Source organism: Amphiura filiformis, chromosome 3 (assembly GCF_039555335.1).
Source record: "Amphiura filiformis chromosome 3, Afil_fr2py, whole genome shotgun sequence".
NCBI classification, from domain to species: Eukaryota; Metazoa; Echinodermata; class Ophiuroidea; order Amphilepidida; family Amphiuridae; genus Amphiura; species Amphiura filiformis.
The window spans coordinates 20,056,365-20,076,286 of NC_092630.1; the positions used below are offsets into that span (position 1 = coordinate 20,056,365).

Sequence of the window (19,922 nt, forward strand, 5' to 3'; positions counted from 1 at the left end):
CATGGCAACCGTTTTGTCTTAAATTAATTAAATTGGTTTTGTAATCTCTCGCTAGCAACTAGTGGATACAGAAAGATGGATTTTTAGATTGTGTGTTATGTATGAGCATGTATGGTATGTGTGTTCAATGTTTTAAGTGGTGCATCTGTACACTTACATTGAAGTGCACATAATATGCACAGAGAGCTAGGGCAGACAGGGAGTAGTAATTGCTCCAAATAGAAATTGATATTGGTGAATTAATTCCCTAGAAATTAGATCAAGTGAGATGAAGTCATGGGTACTGATTGAATAAGGTGACATGTTTGTAGGGATATTGGCACATTGCCTGAAACAAGAGACGCAGATTAATGAATAATTGAAAATTCTCATCAAGACTGTGTGACTACTCACAACTATGGTCATATATGCAGTCAACTTTAAACATGTCATTTGGTGCCATTCATTTCTTGTGGTTCAACAATTGAAAGTATAATAATTTTTTTTTAAATTTGGCTAATTATGGATTTCTTAAAGCTACAATCAAAGTAAAAAAAATAGTTGGCACACTTTGACAATATGTTGGAACTCTTCATTACTGAGAGTTCAGTGAAATTAGTATAACTATGTTTGATGAGAAGTACAAACCTTCCCCTTTCCTCTTCCCTTCCCCATTCCCCCTACCTTACCCATTCACCCGCAACCAATGTTGGGGGGAATGGAGAGCTCAATGTCAAAATTGCTTTCATCAACATTGAATTGGGGGAGAGGGGCAGCAATTTACAGTTATTCCAGAGTGTGCCAATTTCTTTGATTGTAGTTAGACCTCCCGGGGCGGGGTCACTCCCATTGTGGCCTGTACACCATCCGCGATAATGAAAACGCGTAAAAGGGTAGTTTTAGGGGTAGGCACGATACGCTGCGTACCGTGTTTAGGGTGTCAAAAACGCGTGAAAAATTGGAAAAAGGGTAGCAAAATTGCAATTGCTAATACGCGAAAATGAAATTTAGGGTATGAAATTTGATGCAAGGAATAAAATCCCTGTTTAGGGTATTTTTTAGCCAAGGGTTAAATCCTTGTTTAGGGTGCTTTTCAAAAGTTGATTATCGCGGATGGTGTACAGGCCACAATGGGAGTGACCCCGGTTAGACCTAAATTACAGTGTTTTGTTGTACTATCACAAAATGTGGTTCGTTTTCTGCATTACCTTTTTATGGGACACCTTGTATATATTTATCGTTTTGTTTTGATCCACAATATGAGTGCTGCTTGGTTTTTTCCCCACTATTCTGTTTATATAGTAAAGTGTAGTTAGGGCTGTTGTCGAGTAGATTTTTCATTGTCGACAATCATCAAATCTCAAGATCCAACGTTGGCAAGTTGTCGACAGAGCAATACATCAATAAAGTTCAAATATTAAGTTTAGTGGCCTCGTTATGCATCGTTTATTTACATCAAAATGTTACTGTCAATTACACATAATCATATCGGTAACTTGCCATAACAAAATGAAGTCTATTAATCCACCTTATCATTATCATCTTGAGCTTGGGACATGAGAGCACATCAGACACACCAAATTGCATTCTGAATACGAGGGATGTCCTTCTGATATCAAAGAATTTTGATTTTTTTTAAAATTGGTAATAGGCCTACCCCTATACAAATTCTATGGCAAATTTTTTTAAATTGATATTTTTGATATTTTGGATATTTAACAGTCCTCGAAGTAAACTTTATAAATCTAATGATATGTACTTAAATGTATGTAGCTGGGAGGAAAAGCTGACGATCATTAAAAAAATTTGACCTTTCATATTGAAGATACACATTTTTCCAAAAAAAACCTAACAATTTTGTAAAACAATGTAAATCAAATTTTAATAATTTGCCATAAAATTTGTATTATATCACGAATTAAAAAAAAAAAAAAATCAAAATTATTTGATATCAGGACGTTCCTTGTGCGTGTGACGCAAAACATCGACCCCCGATGCCACAGATTTGGTTTGTACTTCTATGTGGACAGACTGTAGTACATAGTATAGTATAGTATAGTATAGTATAGTATACAAATATTAACTGTCTATGAGTGTGATGGTTGAAATATAATCACAAGGTGAAAGATGGATTGTTCCATTCCACGAGCCGGAATGGCGAGTGGAATGGAACAATACATCTTAGAGTACCTGTGTCGGAACTGTACTGGTATTCTAATGAGATAGATCCCAACTCTATACGTTGCATAATTTGAATAGGACATGTGGATATGAATATCAAGTATCACAAGTCTGCCCAAACAGTGTGCAATATAGATACATTGGTTTAATAATAATAGCATTATTGTGTGAAAACCATTGATTACCATTGACTGTTCAGTAAAAGTGAAATTGTATCTGTGAGATGATGCGTAGTAATTATGCAAATTGGATGGACCATATAGGTCAATTGGTTACCGGGACAAAGTACATTTGGCATATGTCAGCAGGGATTAACGGCAAGCATGTGTGATAGGCATTGGTATTGCGAAGAGCTTGTGTGCAAACATAAAGGCCAAGCTATGCGTGCAACTGAAGGCAAGATCTATAGCAGTTCACTTCCTCCATTTTTATTTGTCGTGTTATCAGTCATAGCCTTTGGGCAGGAATTATAAAAGCCAGAGCTAGAGCTGAATATCAGTTTTATAAATGCCAATACGCATTTTCTCCTACTTACCAAACTTGTGGGCTTGCGCAGCCTACATTGTACAATGCCTGTATAGATCAGTCACCTGTACCTCTGCTATTTGATTTTTGAGAAAACAATTTAGTGAGGTACCATAATATCCGACTTGTTCATATGATAATTGTGAATAGAGTAAACATGAGCTACTGTTTTTCTCAATACCTCTCATACCAGGGGGTGTTATTCATTATTTTGTTGCATAAGAAATTAACTAGTAAATGTGAAAGTAATATTTATTGCATTAGGGTATTATCTGATTTGCTAAAAGGTGATGAGGCGATACAGAACAAAATAATTTATATGAAGTGCCTATTTATGAATAACACTGTCCGAAGTAGTGACTTTTATATAAACTCTTAACTGCTGATGATTTTGTAAACAAAACCTATTATACATGTATAAATAAACTAACTACAAAGTAAACAAAAAATCATGAACTAACATTAACAATATCATGATGACAAAAATGATGACCTTTCACATTTCCTACATGTATTGGGGTATTTCACGTAACCTATTGGAGTAAATTGAAGGATTGGGACTTTTGATGGGTTATCACGGTATTTCACGTAACCTTTTGGAGTAAATTGAAGGATTGGGACTTTTGGTGGGTCATCACTGCATTTCACGTAACCTATTGGAGTAAATTAAAGGATTGGGACTTTTGTGGGTCATCACAGCATTTCACGTAACCTATTGGAGTAAATTGAAGGATTGGGACTTTTGGTGGGTCATCACGGCATTTCACGTAACCTATTGGGGTAAATTGAAGGATTGGGACTTTTGGTGGGTCATCACGGTATTTCACGTAACCTATTGGAGTAAATTGAAGGATTGGTACTTTTGGTGGGTCATCACGGCATTTCATGTGACCTATTGGAGTAAATTGAAGGATTGGGACTTTTGGTGGGTCATCACGGCATTTCATGTGACCCAAATTATTATTATTTTATTCCTGACTTTTTTTCATGGTATTTTGAGAAAAAAGTCTGATTTTCGCCGATTTTTTCTGGAAAAAAGTAAAAAAAAAAAAAATTGAAATAAAAAAAATTTCCGCATTTGTTTTTGTCAAATCGTGGATTTTACAAATGCTGTGCAAGCTTTGAGACAAACCTTTTTTTTTTTTTGGCCTTATCTTCTTTACCTTGTATTTAAGTTTGCATTTAAATTCTGTAATATAGAAATCATATCTGTATAGCAAGGTGTTAAAATATCACTTTTACCAAGTTGATTTGATAACCAAGATGAAATCCAAGCTGTGGCATAAGAAAACATATAGGTCATGGAGAATCTACATCTCCGGACTGTCCCCAATTTGGCTCAGATTTCAGCCAGTGATATTTGCACTGCATGGCTAGTATGACTTGGTCATGTGAGGCTTGCCTAGCCATGCACTGTGGAAATGGACTGTAGAGGTAAATGCTCAATGTTGTGTTGAAATGTCATTTCAGATGGGTTCATTGCATGGCCAGAAGCAGTATGAACATCAAATGACTTCAACAACAAAAATGTTGTCTGCAGTCTGCTTTTAAGAGCGGGTTAACAAAGTTGTGCCCCTAAGCCAATAAATGCTATGTGCATGAATTCAATTTGAACTTATGTAATGATAATAAGTTTTCCATGCAAGTCAAACTTGTTTGGATGTAGTGTATATATAATTTTGTTAGCTCATTGTATAATGCCACCTTTACCTGAAGGGACAGAGTGCATATTGGGTCTTTAAAAGAAAATGGGAGAGAGTTATGACCGAAGACAATTGGCATGCAATTTCCACATGGAATTACAACTCCAGGCTTCTTTCTCCTATGCATTTGTTGGTCGAAATTGCCCATGGCTGTTAAAGTCTATTCTAATAATGTTCAAAAGTTTTTAATGTCTATGTGGCAGGCAGGGGTCACCATTTTTGTCCACCAGTCTGACAGGGGAATTGCTGTTTGTATTATAAAGTTTAAGTTCAAGAAGATCAAGGATGGTATTTTTCAGGATAAATCCTGATTTCAGGATTTTATTGTCTTTCCTTCCCTGTGTTAAAGTAATAGATTAAGGAAACAGAAAACATCTTATTTTCAGGATTTTGCACAGTATTCCAGGATTGTTAAATGCCTTTTTACACCCATGCATAAAGAAGGAAAGAAAGATAGAGCATACATATAATTGTTTTATCTCATAAAAGTTAAGTTCATCACTCTACATGGGTGCATATGGTTCAATAACCTATGTAGATGAGAATAGAAGTGACCATCTTCCTCCTTCCAACCATCCCTGTGTGGTTTCAAGTATCATCAATATGTACGCCTCCCTTGACATCCAATTATAGAGCAGGCTACAGATATATGGTAGAGGTTATCCCTAATGTCCCTTAGTCTGATGTTGAGATCAAATATATAGCTGTGAGCGCAGGATGGTTTGTACAATTCAGTGGTGTAGACTGCAGTCAGTTTCATGTATTGACTAGTGACGCAAACATACTATAATTTTACTGGAAAAGATTGCCTCAGAATACAATTTGACCAGTTTGAAAATAGACAAGCAAATCAGAATTATCTTTTACTGATGTGTTGTAAGACATACTGATGGGTCATTGGTAGGAGGGGGATCTGACACCCCTCCTTTAGCTATGCCACTGTTGTATGTTTTGTCCTGATACTGTTAGTATTATATATTATAGGCTAATAATTGTCATTAATTTTTAAAATATATAATATTTATCTACTCATTAAAGCCATATTATAACATTTTCATACAAAATAGATCAGTATTTCTTTGCCATAAAATGTTAGCTTCTACTGTCAGATATATCCCCTTTTAATTTTGAGCCGAACAACTAAGGCAAAGCAAAGAAAATTGGAATTTACTACCATCGCCGATGTCACCAATCACTCCTTCGGTTGTGTTATTGTACGATCCTTTGTTGTGTAGATCACTGTCCCGCACGCCATGTGCGTTCAGTGTTATGAACATTGTGTTCGACTAATATTTCCATCGTAATAATAAAATGACGGTTCCTGTGTTTTATTAAAAATCTCGGATTTTGACAAAACTACAGCACCTATGGTCATGATTTTTGCATGGTAAGTTGGTTTAATAAAGTACAATATAATCGTGTATAAAACAGAATTGTGAAAAATATTGAGGGCGTCCACCTCAGCAAATGTTATAATATGGCTTTAAAGTGTGTCTGCTTTCCCAAGTTCCCAAAATGTCTTGAAATATTCCTATATCAGATTTTTTAAATACAAATGTTGTTACTATTATAGCCAAAATATTTAATTCTCGATCATGAAAGCCAACTTGTTTACGCACAGTAATTTGCGTCGAGCGTACTACGCAAAGCCCGGCGCTTACGGCACAAACACAGTTTTTGAGAATTAACCAATCACACGGTCGTTGCTAGGCAAGGTCAAGGTTTGGTCATGCAGGTCGCGCGATCGTGTTCTATGAAAAGTACGCTGACGCAGAAGGTACATCCTCTCATGATCGAGAATTTGTTATTTTGGCTATAGTTGTAGTTTGGCATTGGTTGAACACATATGACACATAGAACAAGCTGAGAGAGAGCTAGAGGATCACCTTGCTATTCATCCATGTGATGATGTCAGGGGATTGAATTGGATATTATGAATTTGATACATTGACATTAGTCATAGGTGCACTATGATGTTGGTTTTATAGTGGGGCTTGTGTGTAGTGTTTGAATGTGGGTACAAAAGTGACGTACTGAGATATAATTTATATTAATAATTTCATCTAGTGCAATGTCCTGAAAATCATGGAATCTTTATTCTTATCTAGCTCTTAAAGGCCCATCCAGTGATCCCTTTGAAAGTGTAAAAACATTACAATTGTGTAAATAGCTTAAAATTTAAGGATAAGTCATCAAAATTGTCATTTTTGAAATGATAAATTTATGATAAATGATAAAATTGGCAAAAACAAAACAATGAGGAAAACAACAGTATTGACAAAGTTGAAGCCAATTCAGATACATGTAACTAATTTCAATTTCATGTAAAGTTTTGTCTTTAAAGAGGCACGGTCCAATTTCATGTTCCGTTTTCTATCGTACATTGAGGCATATCCTTAAAACAATATATTAGCAAGTACCTCATTTTATTACTGTCTATTGAAGATAGCAATTAACTCATTTTATTACTGTCTACTGAAGATAGCAATTAACTCATTTTATTACTGTCTACTGAAGATAGCTTATTAACTCATTTTATTACTGTCTACTGAAGATAGCAAGTAACTCAATTTATTACTGTCTACTGAAGATAACAAGTACCTCATTTTATTACTGTCTACTGAAGATAGCAATTAACTTATTATTTTTATTACTGTCTACTGAAGATAGCAAGTAACTCATCTTATTACTGTCTACTGAAGATAGCAAGTAACTCATTTCATGACTACTGAAGATAGCAAGTAACTTATTTTATTCTTGTCTACTGAAGATAGCAAGTGACTCATTTAATTGCTGTCTACTGAAGATAGCAAGTAACTCATTTTATGACTCTACTGAAGATAACAAGTACCTCATTTTATTACTGTCTACTGAAGATAGCAATTAACTGATTTTATTAACTATCTACTGAAGATAGCAATTAACTCATTTTATTACTGTCTACTGAAGATAGCAAGTAACTTATTTTATTACTGTCTGCTGAAGATAGCAAGTAACTTATTTTATTACTGTCTACTGAAGATAGCAATTAACTCATTTTATGACTGTATACTGAAGATAGCAAGTAACTTCTTTTATTACTGTCTACAGAAGATAGCAATTAACTCATTTTATTACTGTCTACTGAAGATAGCAAGTAACTTATTTTATTACTGTCTGCTGAAGATAGCAAGTAACTTATTTTATTACTGTCTACTGAAGATAGCAATTAACTCATTTTATTACTGTCTACTGAAGATAGCAAGTAAATCATCTTATTACTGTCTACTGAAGATAGCAATTAGCTCATTTTATTACTGTCTACTGAAGATAGCAAGTAACTTATTTTATTACTGTCTACTGAAGATAGCAATTAACTCATTTTATTACTGTCTACTGAAGATAGCAATTAACTTATTATTTTTATTACTGTCTACTGAAGATAGCAAGTAACTCATCTTATTACTGTCTACTGAAGATAGCAATTAACTCATTTTATTACTGTCTACTGAAGATAGCAAGTAACTTATTTTATTACTGTCTACTGAAGATAGCATAACTCATTTTATTACTGTCTACTGAAGATAGCAATTAACTCATTTTATAACTGTCTACTGAAGATAGTAACTTATTTTATTACTGTCTACTGAAGATAGCAATTAACTCATTTTATTTCTGTCTACTGAAGATAGCAAGTAACTTATTTTATTACTGTCTGCTGAAGATAGCAAGTAACTTATTTTATTACTGTCTACTGAAGATAGCAATTAACTTATTATTTTTATTACTGTCTACTGAAGATAGCAAGTAACTCATCTTATTACTGTCTACTGAAGATAGCAAGTAACTCATTTCATGACTACTGAAGATAGCAAGTAACTTATTTTATTCTTGTCTACTGAAGATAGCAAGTGACTCATTTAATTGCTGTCTACTGAAGATAGCAATTAGCTCATTTTATTACTGTCTACTGAAGATAGCAAGTAACTTATTTTATTACTGTCTACTGAAGATAGCAATTAACTCATTTTATTACTGTCTACTGAAGATAGCAATTAACTTATTATTTTTATTACTGTCTACTGAAGATAGCAAGTAACTCATCTTATTACTGTCTACTGAAGATAGCAATTAACTCATTTTATTACTGTCTACTGAAGATAGCAAGTAACTTATTTTATTACTGTCTACTGAAGATAGCATAACTCATTTTATTACTGTCTACTGAAGATAGCAAGTAACTTATTTTATTACTGTCTACTGAAGATATCAAGCAACTTATTTTATTACTGTCTACTGAAGATAGCAAGTAACTTATTTTATTACTGTCTACTGAAGATAGCAATTAACTCATGTCTACTGAAGATAGCAATTAACTCATTTTATTACTGTCTACTGAAGAAAGCAAGTAACTTATTTTATTACTGTCTACTGAAGATAGCATAACTCATTTTATTACTGTCTACTGAAGATAGCAATTAACTCATTTTATAACTGTCTACTGAAGATAGTAACTTATTTTATTACTGTCTACTGAAGATAGCAAGTAACTTATTTTATTACTGTCTACTGAAGATAGCAATTAACTCATTTTATTGCTGTCTACTGAAGATAGCAAGTACCTCATTTTATTACTGTCCACTGAAGATAGCAATTAACTCATTTTATTACTGTCTACTGAAGATAGCAATTAACTCATTTTATTACTGTATACTGAATATAGCAATTATCTCATTTTATTACTGTCTACTGATAGCAATTAACTTATTTTACCGAAGATAGCTATTAACTCATTTTATTTTTGATTACTGTCTACGGAAGATAGCAAGTAACTCATTTTATGATTCTCTACTGAAGATAGCAAGCAACTTATTTTATTACTGTCTACTGAAGATAGCAATTAACTCATTTTATTACTGTCTACTGAAGATAGCAATTAACTTATTTTATTACTGTCTACTGAAGATAGCTATTAACTCATTTTATTACTGTCTACTGAAGATAGCAAGGAACTCATTTTATGACGACTGAAGATAGCAAGTAACTTATTTTATTGCTCTCTACTGAAGATAGAAAGCAACTTATTTTATTAGTCTACTGAAGATAGCAATTAACTCATTACTGTCTACTGAAGATAGCAATTAACTCATTACTGTCTACTGAAGATAGCAATTAACTCATTCTATTACTGTATACTGAGGTTAGCAATTAACTCATTTTATTACTGTCTACTGAAGATAGCAAGTAACTCATTTTATTACTGTCTACTGAAGATAGCAAGTTACTATTATTTTATTACTGTCTACTGAAGATAGCAAGTAACTTATTTTATTACTGTCTACTGAAGACAGCAAGTTACTATTATTTTATTGCTGTCTACTGAAGATAGCAAGTGACTATACTATAATTTTATTGCTGTCTACTGAAGGTAGCAAGTCTGCAAATCACTATACTATTATCTTATTGCTGTCTACTGAAGATAGCAAGTGACTAGTATTTCTTGCCGTCTACTGAAGATAGCAAGTGACTCATTTTATTGCTGAGACTCCTCCCCTCCCGTCAGAGCAGTGAGCCTCTAACATTAATCACACAACTAAATCTTGTTCTTCCACCATATGATGAAGTGCCATGGAGGGGTAACAGAATATCATGCTAGACACTATTATTTCAAGGGAGAACTATTTCATTTTGAATCCCAATTCACCATGACATTGAAAGAAACTCAATTTTTGATTGTTTTTTTCCTTGGCCCAAGTGAATCAGATGAGATAACACCTGTACTGTGTATCAACAGGTGCAATTCTGTCTATTGATGGCACATTTGCAATAAAATGCAATGTCACAGGAAGCATGTCTATGACATAGCAAAGAGTGACTGTTCTCATTTGGTAACATCTACAAAAATTGTAGTCCACAGGAACTGAATGATGGCATATTCCTTTTATATGCTAAACATTTTCTCACCTAGACGACAAAAAAGAAAATCATGTTCTACAGGCGATGCACTCTTGAAGTAGGGTCGTTTGTCAGTAATCAAAAAAATACATACGTGTATATTTCCATAACTGTCATTATTTAATGTAAAGAATTGTCAGTAAAAGCATTTTCAGAAGAAAATAATTTGATATTCCAAAAAAGAATGTTTTCAGAGATGTTGGAAATTCTGGGTTGGTATTTATTTGTACAAGAACAATATTTTTGCTAATGTTTAAAAATTGGGTGGGTCATGTCCATAGAAGTGTTTTTGTCTTATGTCACCTCAATTAATTATCGCATTTTGCATTGCATATTAATAATGTTGTCAAAATTAATCGAGAAGGAACAAAATTATTGAATGCTTTCCTTATAATATTGTGTTATAGCTTTTATGTAAAACAGTGATGTGAAGTATGTGAAATATTAAAAAAAAAAAAAAAAAAAAACTTCTCTAAAAGAGTGAACATTGCCTGTACCTTTACCATGTTTACAGTCATTGTTTTGGGTAGGACAATTTAACCAAATTAAGTTCCTTAAAATATTCTATAAGAAATCACAAATTGATTACCTCCATGAAAAATCTCCCTATGATTTTCCACTTCTGCATAGCTATAAACAATACTGATTAAGGGGGTACTACACCCCTGTGGTAAATTTGTGACTATTTTTGCATTTTTCTCAAAAATAATTACACACTGGTAATAAAAGTTATGTATATTATTGGGGCAAGGAATCCAATTACTACACTAAAATTTCAGTGACTCAAGACAAGTGGTTCAGTATATATGATAGGAAGCGAGGTACATCCTAGCGGTACCTTATTTCTTATCATAAATAACAAACCGCTTGTCTTGGGTCACTGAAATTCCAGTGTAGTAATTGGATTCCTTGCCCTATAATATACATAACTTTTGTTACCACTGTGTAATTAGTTTTGAGAAAAATGCAAAATAGACACAAATTTATTGAAGGGTGTAGTACCCCCTTAAACAATAAATCTCATCACTGGCATGACACACAGTCTGTGTCCCATGACTCCTACGTATTGAATAGTTTGATGTTTATTCATTGAATAATATTGTAATACTTTTATCATTTTAAATAACCTTTTATTAACCCGTGTAGTATTACATGTTACGATCGGCGAGCGTAGTACACACATTGTACAAAATGTAGGCGCTGGAATGAAATCGCAATTTTCTTCGTTATACCTCATTTGTTTGACTCGAAATTAAAAGGGGATATTGTGATCAGCAGTGATCAGTGAATTTAAACAAACATTTAAATAGGAATCTATTCTTTATGCAAATCACACATTATTGCTTTAAACAGGGGGCAATTAGTGGTGGGTGATTTCATGACTGGGCTATATGAGGCAATCTTGATCTTACAAAAACTATGGAAAATGTTTTTATTTGCATTTTTGTTTCCTATTTCCCATCAGTCATATTAATTAAAAGGTTACATTTGCTCATTGTAATCAATAATTATGTGAATATTTCTTATTTATTGAAATAATTGATTCATTAATGATTCAATAGATTTTTTTTACATACTAAATTTATTTATTTGATTGCAAATGTATGCATCGTTGACCAGCTTTAAAATCTCACTTGATGTTTACTATAGCATAGCATATAAACTTCTTTATTTATATATATGATCCTGTGCCATATACTGGGGTACACAAAAAGGTGGCTTTGTTACATTTTGATGTGCAGTTTGGATTTCAAAACACTGTCTCTTGAGTATTCCTTGAGGCTAATTTATTCTATATTACTCATGTTTTTATCCTGTTTTCAAATATTTTTCAATTATTTTCTTATGACGTTTGGCATGAAATGTGCCAAGGGTGGCTGAGGATTAGGGGAGGAGGATTAGGGGAGGGATTCATATTGTAAATTTGATTTAAAACCCCCTTTAAAAATTTGAATCTAGTGAAAAAATGTCTAAATGAACTCCCAGACATCTAAACCAAGTGAATAAATACAAAAGTTCATTTAAAAGACCAATACTTGCTCAGAATGATTGTAAATGTGGAAAAAAGAGGTGGGGTTACATCTTCCCTACTTTGTGGTTGTTTTTGCCCGCACTCTCTCAGTTTTTAACGGATTTCCATAAAAAGGTGTCAAAATGCTCAGAAGGATGAACCACTTCAAATGAGATGTGTAGGTAAAATGTATGAACCATTTCATTTTTTTACTATGTAACACAAAGGTACCCCAGGTTGCGACACAGGACCATATGTTTTATTTATGTGTAGACAACACTGGTATTGGTAAAAGTACATGCCATGTGCAGGCAATAAAACCCACTCATCATTTGGTTATTGACTGACTGACATATTGATGTGTCTAGGCTTTCAAAACACAATCAATACATTGTTTTAATAATATGCTGGCATTGGTTATGCAATATGGTCAAATACATTGAGTCACACATTGGCAAATTGATTTATTGGTTAAAAGGGCAAATGTGTTAATGTCTATTTGTGGTATTTTGTTGTTGGTACTTTGTAAAAATAAAAGGGGCTTTTAAACAAACCAAAATTTAAAAGTGTTTTGAACTATAAATTCTTAAGTTTATGTTATTACAACAAGATACACTACTGCAAAACAGCAGCAAAGATTGATTATTTTCTTAGCTAAAGTAAACATCTTCACAGAAGAGTATTCCATCCCAAGTTAAATTCAACAAAAATGATACCACACATCGTCATCATCCCTATATCTTCGTGTTAAAAATTGCCTTGATAGTACAGCGAATCCTCTCGTTTTTTAACAGCTACGCATCGCGATTTTGTTCGAGATAGGCCGAGCGACTCAGGCTAAGCATATCATGACTATCATATGAGATACCACAGCGTTTCTATATTCTACACATTATTACGATTTGTGCATGCTCTAGTACCCCATATGATGTTTCTATTACAAGAAAATTTTATTAAATCAGCCAGTTTATTCTCATTAATTACATATACAAAGACAAATAATGATACATGAATAAAATAAATATAGCAACAATAAAATACATATAAAATAGTACAAACTGGCAGTGAAAAATCTAGGACACGGAGATACCCGACCAGCGAGTCTCCGGCAAGATAAAATATTTATAAAAAAGACATCTCGATTTTGTTCGAGATAGATAGATTTATTTTCGGGTAAAACCAGGGTTTTGTTTCCAGTACACTCACTCGAAAAGCAGTACACTAATTAGCGGGGCCTTGCAGCTTGCTGTGGATATCTTTTACTGCATTTTTAATGTAAAAAATTTGAAATCCAAAGTAAAAATTGAGATATATTTAATTTTGAGAATGACAATTATACTTTATAGGTATAAAGGAACGTGTTTAGCCCATTTAGTTTAGTTCCAGGTGCACGTCCTATAACACAATGCACATGTAAACTTTCTTTATCTGTGTCAATAATAGAATATTGATTTCAACGGAGTATTGAGCTGTATGGAAAAAAAATATTTATAATACAGGGTGTTGACACCGTGTACCATCTATGCAACAAAATCAGAAATGAAGAATAAAAGTCTTCATAACCGAGTTCAAATGAAAACAGTTTACATTCGGTTATTTTTTTAATTAAACCTCTACGTATATTTGGGTTCAATTGAATATGAGTCGGCAACATGAACTTTTGAACTTTTTATTAACATCAACATTAATATCTACATTTATTATTTTACTACAGCCCGAAGAAAAATGATTGCATTTTACAGCTATTAAAGCCGTAATGTAGTCTTTTAAAACAAAATGTGCAAACCTGATTTGATTTGGCATATTTGTTATGTTTACACATATCCCAACTTAACACCTAAATGGAATCAGCCAACTAATATTATTTATCATATTTGGCATTGAATAACATAATTATGAAGGAAATTTTACATTATGGCTATATCCTTCAGTTGGACTTGATAGACACACAATTTTAGTAATTTCGTCAGTAAATAGCAAATAAAAACTAATTAAAAATGTACAAAAGACTACTAAATATCAATAAATATTTCAGTAAATAACATGTTAGTCGCTGGTTTTTTTCCAGGATAACCTGAGAACCGGTTCTCCTGAAGGTTCTCGCTGGATTACAACTAGGAGAACCAAAAACCGCTTCCAAGTCTCAGATGTTGTGTTATATTTTACCTTTCTGCAATGGAAATATGATTTAATAATCTCATTAATCCAAAAATATAATTCTGAAATGTTGGGGAAAAGGCAAAGTTTTCTTCATTATAGCTGTCAATTTATTGTACGATCACGAACGGGAATCCATGGCCCTTGCATGCATGTACTTTCAATGTTTATATTACTCGACCATCCCATAATAATAGATGTGACCTTGCTAGCGAAGTAATGAAAGCATCTCATTTGGTTGTATTCGCCGTAGAAGTGATGATGTAACAGGATTAACTACCATAGCAATAGATGAATGTAACTTTTGAATATATCACCCTGCACTACAATGTTCACACAAACGGAAGGTTCTCGTAAAAGCCCTTTGCGAGAACCTAAACAAGTTCCTGCAATTGATTGCAAATTTGAACCCCTGTTAAGTCACATGCTATCTTCTATGGAAAGTAATACCATGTCACTTGCTAGATATCTTCATTAGCCAATAAAACTAAGTCAGTTGCTATCTTCAGTAGATGGCAATAAAATAATAATCACTTGCTGTCTTCAGTAGTTAGTGATAAATGATAGTCGCTTGTTAGTTATCTTCAGTAGATGGCAACACATGCAAGTCACTTGCTATTTCAGTAGACTTTAATAACATACTATTCACTTGAACTGAAGGCCTATAGATAATAACATCACTGTTCTTCTCCATCTGACTCATTAGCTCAGTTGGTAGATCATCGGTCCGGTGATCCGAAGGTCCCAGGTTCAAATCCTGGATGGTCAGTGATTTTTTTCACTGGCTGTCATTTATGTATGTGGAGACTTGTGTTAAAAAACCTTTCTCATACTTTTCACTTGTTATCTTCAGTAGACAGCAATAAAACGATAATCACTTTCTATCTTCAGTAGACAGTAATTAAATTGATAGTTGCTTGCTATTTTCATTAGTTGGCAATAAAATCATTTTGATTCTGTGTTGTGGCCATCTAGGCCTATAGAAGGAATAAAAAAAGCCATTTTTTCTCTTACTTTTGTATAACTTAGTTTTACTTAGGCCAAAAAATAAAAGATGTTTGCTTGCCCTCAACCGACCGACCCTAAATTTGGAAATCAGAAAAAAAGGGTTTTTTTCTATATACTGTACAAAAGAATACCGACCCTATTTTTGGAAATTCCTGAAAAAGGTTTTTTGTTCTTTTCAAATTTTTGCATTCTGAAGATGTTAAAAAAAATTATTTTAGAGCTTGTGTTCAACATTTTAGTTGTTTTGTAATATTAGTTGATTCATTTTGACACCAAAATTGTCTGATTTTTCATATTTTGAGCCTTAATTTTTAAAAACAGCAGAGTTTGCTAGTAATTAAAAAAAGAAAAGAAAAGAAATCCCGACTGACCGACCCAATTGTTAAATTTCATTTGAGGGCAAGCAAACAATTTAATGCTTCCCTCTAATAAATGCCCCCTGTGATTTTTCAATAAAAAAGTGACCAATATGCAAAATCTCATCTTGCTTAAAATGTACTTACAGATGTAATTTCGTATTATTTACCACAATATGGATGCTATTACATGGATGTCACAATATTTGATTTGAACCTGGAAACAAACTGAAAGTGAGTGATATTTTGCCGTTTTTTACCCAGTTTTTAAAGCTTTTTCACTGATCATTTGCTACCAATAAATGCACCCTTTAAAAAAATTATGCCCGAGGGTTTTATTACACCCAATATGGTATATGCCAGCTTTGGCTTGTATAGATCATGCCATATAGGGTGTCCCAAAATGACGGTACTGCTACATGCCACAACTTTTTCAAATACACCTTGCTTTCAATACAATGTTCAATTTAGTGCACTGATTCGTTTGTGCAAAGTTTAGAGCAAAGATGCATGAATCTTATGTCATGCAAGTTTAGGAATCTAAATAATTGTCAGTTTTTTTATGTTGAGCATATCTAGGCATTAACAGCTGAAATCTAGGGAGTTAAGGGGGTACTACACCCCTGGCCAATTTTGTGCCTATTTTTGCATTTTTCTCAAAAATTATAGCGCATTGGTGAAAAGTAAGATATGTATATTATAGGGGCAAGGACTACAACTACTGCATTGAAAATTCAGCAACTCAAGGCAAGTAGTTATTGATTTATTGATCAAATATTGGTTTTCCTCATTTTTGACTGCAACTCCACAACTGTTGTCTGTGTTGAAATAAAATTTCCAGTGCAGTAGTTGTAGTCCTTGCCCCTATAATATACATATCTTACTTGTCACAAATGCGCTATAAATTTTGAGGAAAATGCAAAAAGAGGCACAAAATTGGACAGGGGTGTAGTACCCCCTTAACGCTGACAAATCTTCGGCCAGGCACAAGTGACCTGGTGAATGAAGCGGTCGCCGTGAGATAGCTGGTCGGGCAATTTTACAGGACAGTCAAGTGTAGCCAACAATCGGGCTTGTTATCCTGATCGGAACTGACTGTAACCGAGGTCTTTTATCGTGGGTCATCTGCCCGCATTTACCAGATGAGCCACAGGGAGAGCGGATAAGATTTGTTTGGTCCTGCGGGGAATTGAACCCGGGACCTCTTGCACCAAAGGCAAAGACATTAACCAGTGTGCCACACTGCTCTCCCCACGCTGCATTCTAATAATGCTGAATGGTAAGTAAAACTCAAAAATGCCATGACATTGTATAATGTAGCATGGATCAGTACATGTAGATTAGACGAATTGGTATTATTGAATATAATTATTGTATATCTTGTTAATCACATATGATCAAGAATTGTTTCCTTAACCTGTTTTTTCCACGCCTTTTTGAATACCTCATTTTGTGCACTATATTCGCCAACTGTATTGCCCTGGCTGTGTATACCCCGTTTCCTGAGCATGACTCCAATGCTGTCAACCAAACCCTGGTAAGTACAACACTTTTGTTCATATTTTACAATATAATATTCTAATTGATTTTATCACATGTTGGATTCATATGAAATACTGTAAGATGCGTTTTGGCGGAGTAGGAGCCATCTCTATCAAATGTGAAAAAACAATTTCTAAGTTTTGCAATGGGTCATAGAACTTGTAAAATTTTGAAAACAACTGTTACATTTGCAAAGTTTAAATCCTTGTGAAATGAACAAGTGTTCAACAGTGTAAGATTGGTCAATATTTGTGTACGTGGGTGTATGTGGGGTATGTTTTTATTTGGGGAGAGGTAAACCAAGGGCAGAGGGGCTGTTGTAATATACCATATTCAATATAATTAGTGCCCCTTCCCAAATAAGCACCCCATAGGTTTCTAAACAACTGTCTAAACAACCCTTTTCAATGCACCTAGATACAACTAAATGTCGTCAGCCTACTATGATAATTGCATAAGTCATTTTTTTTAATTTTGAGAACAAAGTACAAAATATGGTTCTGAAGCATGCATTTAAACATATTATATTCACCAATCTGCACAAGAACAAATGATAACGAAACAAATGAAATAAATAATTAGGGTGATCACATAACTGATGCATGCTTGAACCATGTTTTGTACTTTGTTCTCAAAATTACAAAATAAGGACTTGGGCAATTATCATAGCAGGGTGATGATGTGATAATAACATAACAATCTAAACCTTCCAGTTTAGGATCATGATGATTTTGACTTAATTCCGATACACTGTATTTTGAATATTCGTGTAAATTCCCATTTGTAATTTCCATTTCACATATTAAAAGCACCCCTCCACTGACTTAACGCTTCTGCCAGAAAATGACAGACTTCAGTACCTGGTACTTATTTTTAATTGATTTTTGTTTTGTTTGAAATATACTATCATTTTGCAAATTTATATTGTTATGGTGCAAAAGTAGAACAAATTTGTGTGAAGTGCACACTTTTTAGGCTAAAATGACAAAATATGAGGTTAATTGTGCCAGAAACCCACATTCCAAGGTTATTGGTTCCATTTGTCCTGAGAAAGGCTTCATCATAATATGATGCTGTACTTCATACAATATACACAAATACACAAAGATCTATGCATGCGCATACATGCACTCATCCAAACACAAGAGATTTAAGGTTATTAACTACTTTAAACTGTTGTGATTTGGTAGTTCACAGCATCTTACGAATGGTAGTGAGCTTTGGAAAAAACTGCATTGCTCAATTCATAGCGATCGTGTAGAAGAATTAAAATATCACAGATATACTTTTATAGGTGCTGCGGTTCTTGAGTTACGTTGTAAAGAGGGCTGAAACAACAACACTTTTGTAAAACGTACATAACTTATTAACAACAATAAATTAAGCAAGTTTGCAAAGTATACGATTTGAAAAATGAACTTTTGCAAAACATCAAGGTGTTATTTTTCAATAATATATTGATCTAGATAATGAAAATAGATTTTTAGGTTGCTTTGACCAACAATATCTCGTCTACCCTTAATTAATTTCTATGCTCAATTTCTATATCTGTAATGAGAGTCATGCAAGGGTTTGATTAGAATTGACAATTAATGGTTGGGGATTATGTTATCAAAATGTGTTCTTGTTGTATGGCTTTACCTATGGGGAGTGAAGAATACAGAGTGTCTCAAAAACTGGTTACATGTATAACATTTACACATAGTTATATATGCTGTATTTCAGCAATAATACAAAATATATGCACATACTACTGATTGTAAAAGATTTCCCACTTTAAAATATAAAAGACAAAAAGATGTTGCTTAGTTTAAAATATGAAAGCCAAAAGAGATGCTGTTCAGTTTAAATTAAAAAGATAAAAAGATGTTTTTAAATATAAAAGCCAAAACATGTCATTCAGCCAAATTAAAATTATGAACTGCCTAAATTTGCTTTAGTCTTTTATAATTAAATTAAAATTTTAATTAGCACCCTCAAGGGAACAGCTTAGCCTTTGGTTCAGATGTAATAATATATTGAACAAGTAGTCATCATCATAGAAATTTAACATCACATAGGGAAGGAAGACCAATATTTGACCAACCTAGTTGACCCTGTTGTAATTAAACATTGGCATGCATCCTTAGTTCACATGGAAAGCTGTTAAAATGCCAGATGGTCTCTTATCTTGTCAACATAATAGATGACCCTGTAATTGATGAACTTTTCTATTGGGCTATTCCAGTTGAAATCCACACTACCCCTGTGGAAGATTTTGGAAATGTCTTTTACAGGGGAGTATGTTTTCAAATGTAATTGGTTAGAGGTAATCTTTTTGAAACCCTTACGCCCCCTGTATTATGGCTTGACCTATATCTTCCACAACTGGAGTGAGTATTTCAAATGGAAGTTACCCAATTGTCTATTCTATTCATAATTCATATTCCCCCTGTGGATGATATTTTCAAAATCTTCCACAGGGGTAGTGTGGATTTTAAATGGAATAGCCTATTACATGTAAGCCAAAACCCGAAGCAAGATTGT

At 33.5% G+C, this 19,922-nt stretch overlaps 1 protein-coding gene across 1 annotated transcript in view; it reads left to right on the plus strand.

The window, feature by feature from the left end:
• Window positions 1-17,247: 17,247 nt before the first annotated feature.
• The window catches only part of LOC140147111 (muscle calcium channel subunit alpha-1-like), a 117,547-nt gene continuing 114,872 nt past the window's right edge, over window positions 17,248-19,922 (plus strand). Inside the window, exon 1 of the mRNA XM_072168888.1 lies at window positions 17,248-17,391. Coding sequence (XP_072024989.1) covers window positions 17,248-17,391 — 144 coding nt within the window. The remainder of the gene's footprint in view (window positions 17,392-19,922) is intronic.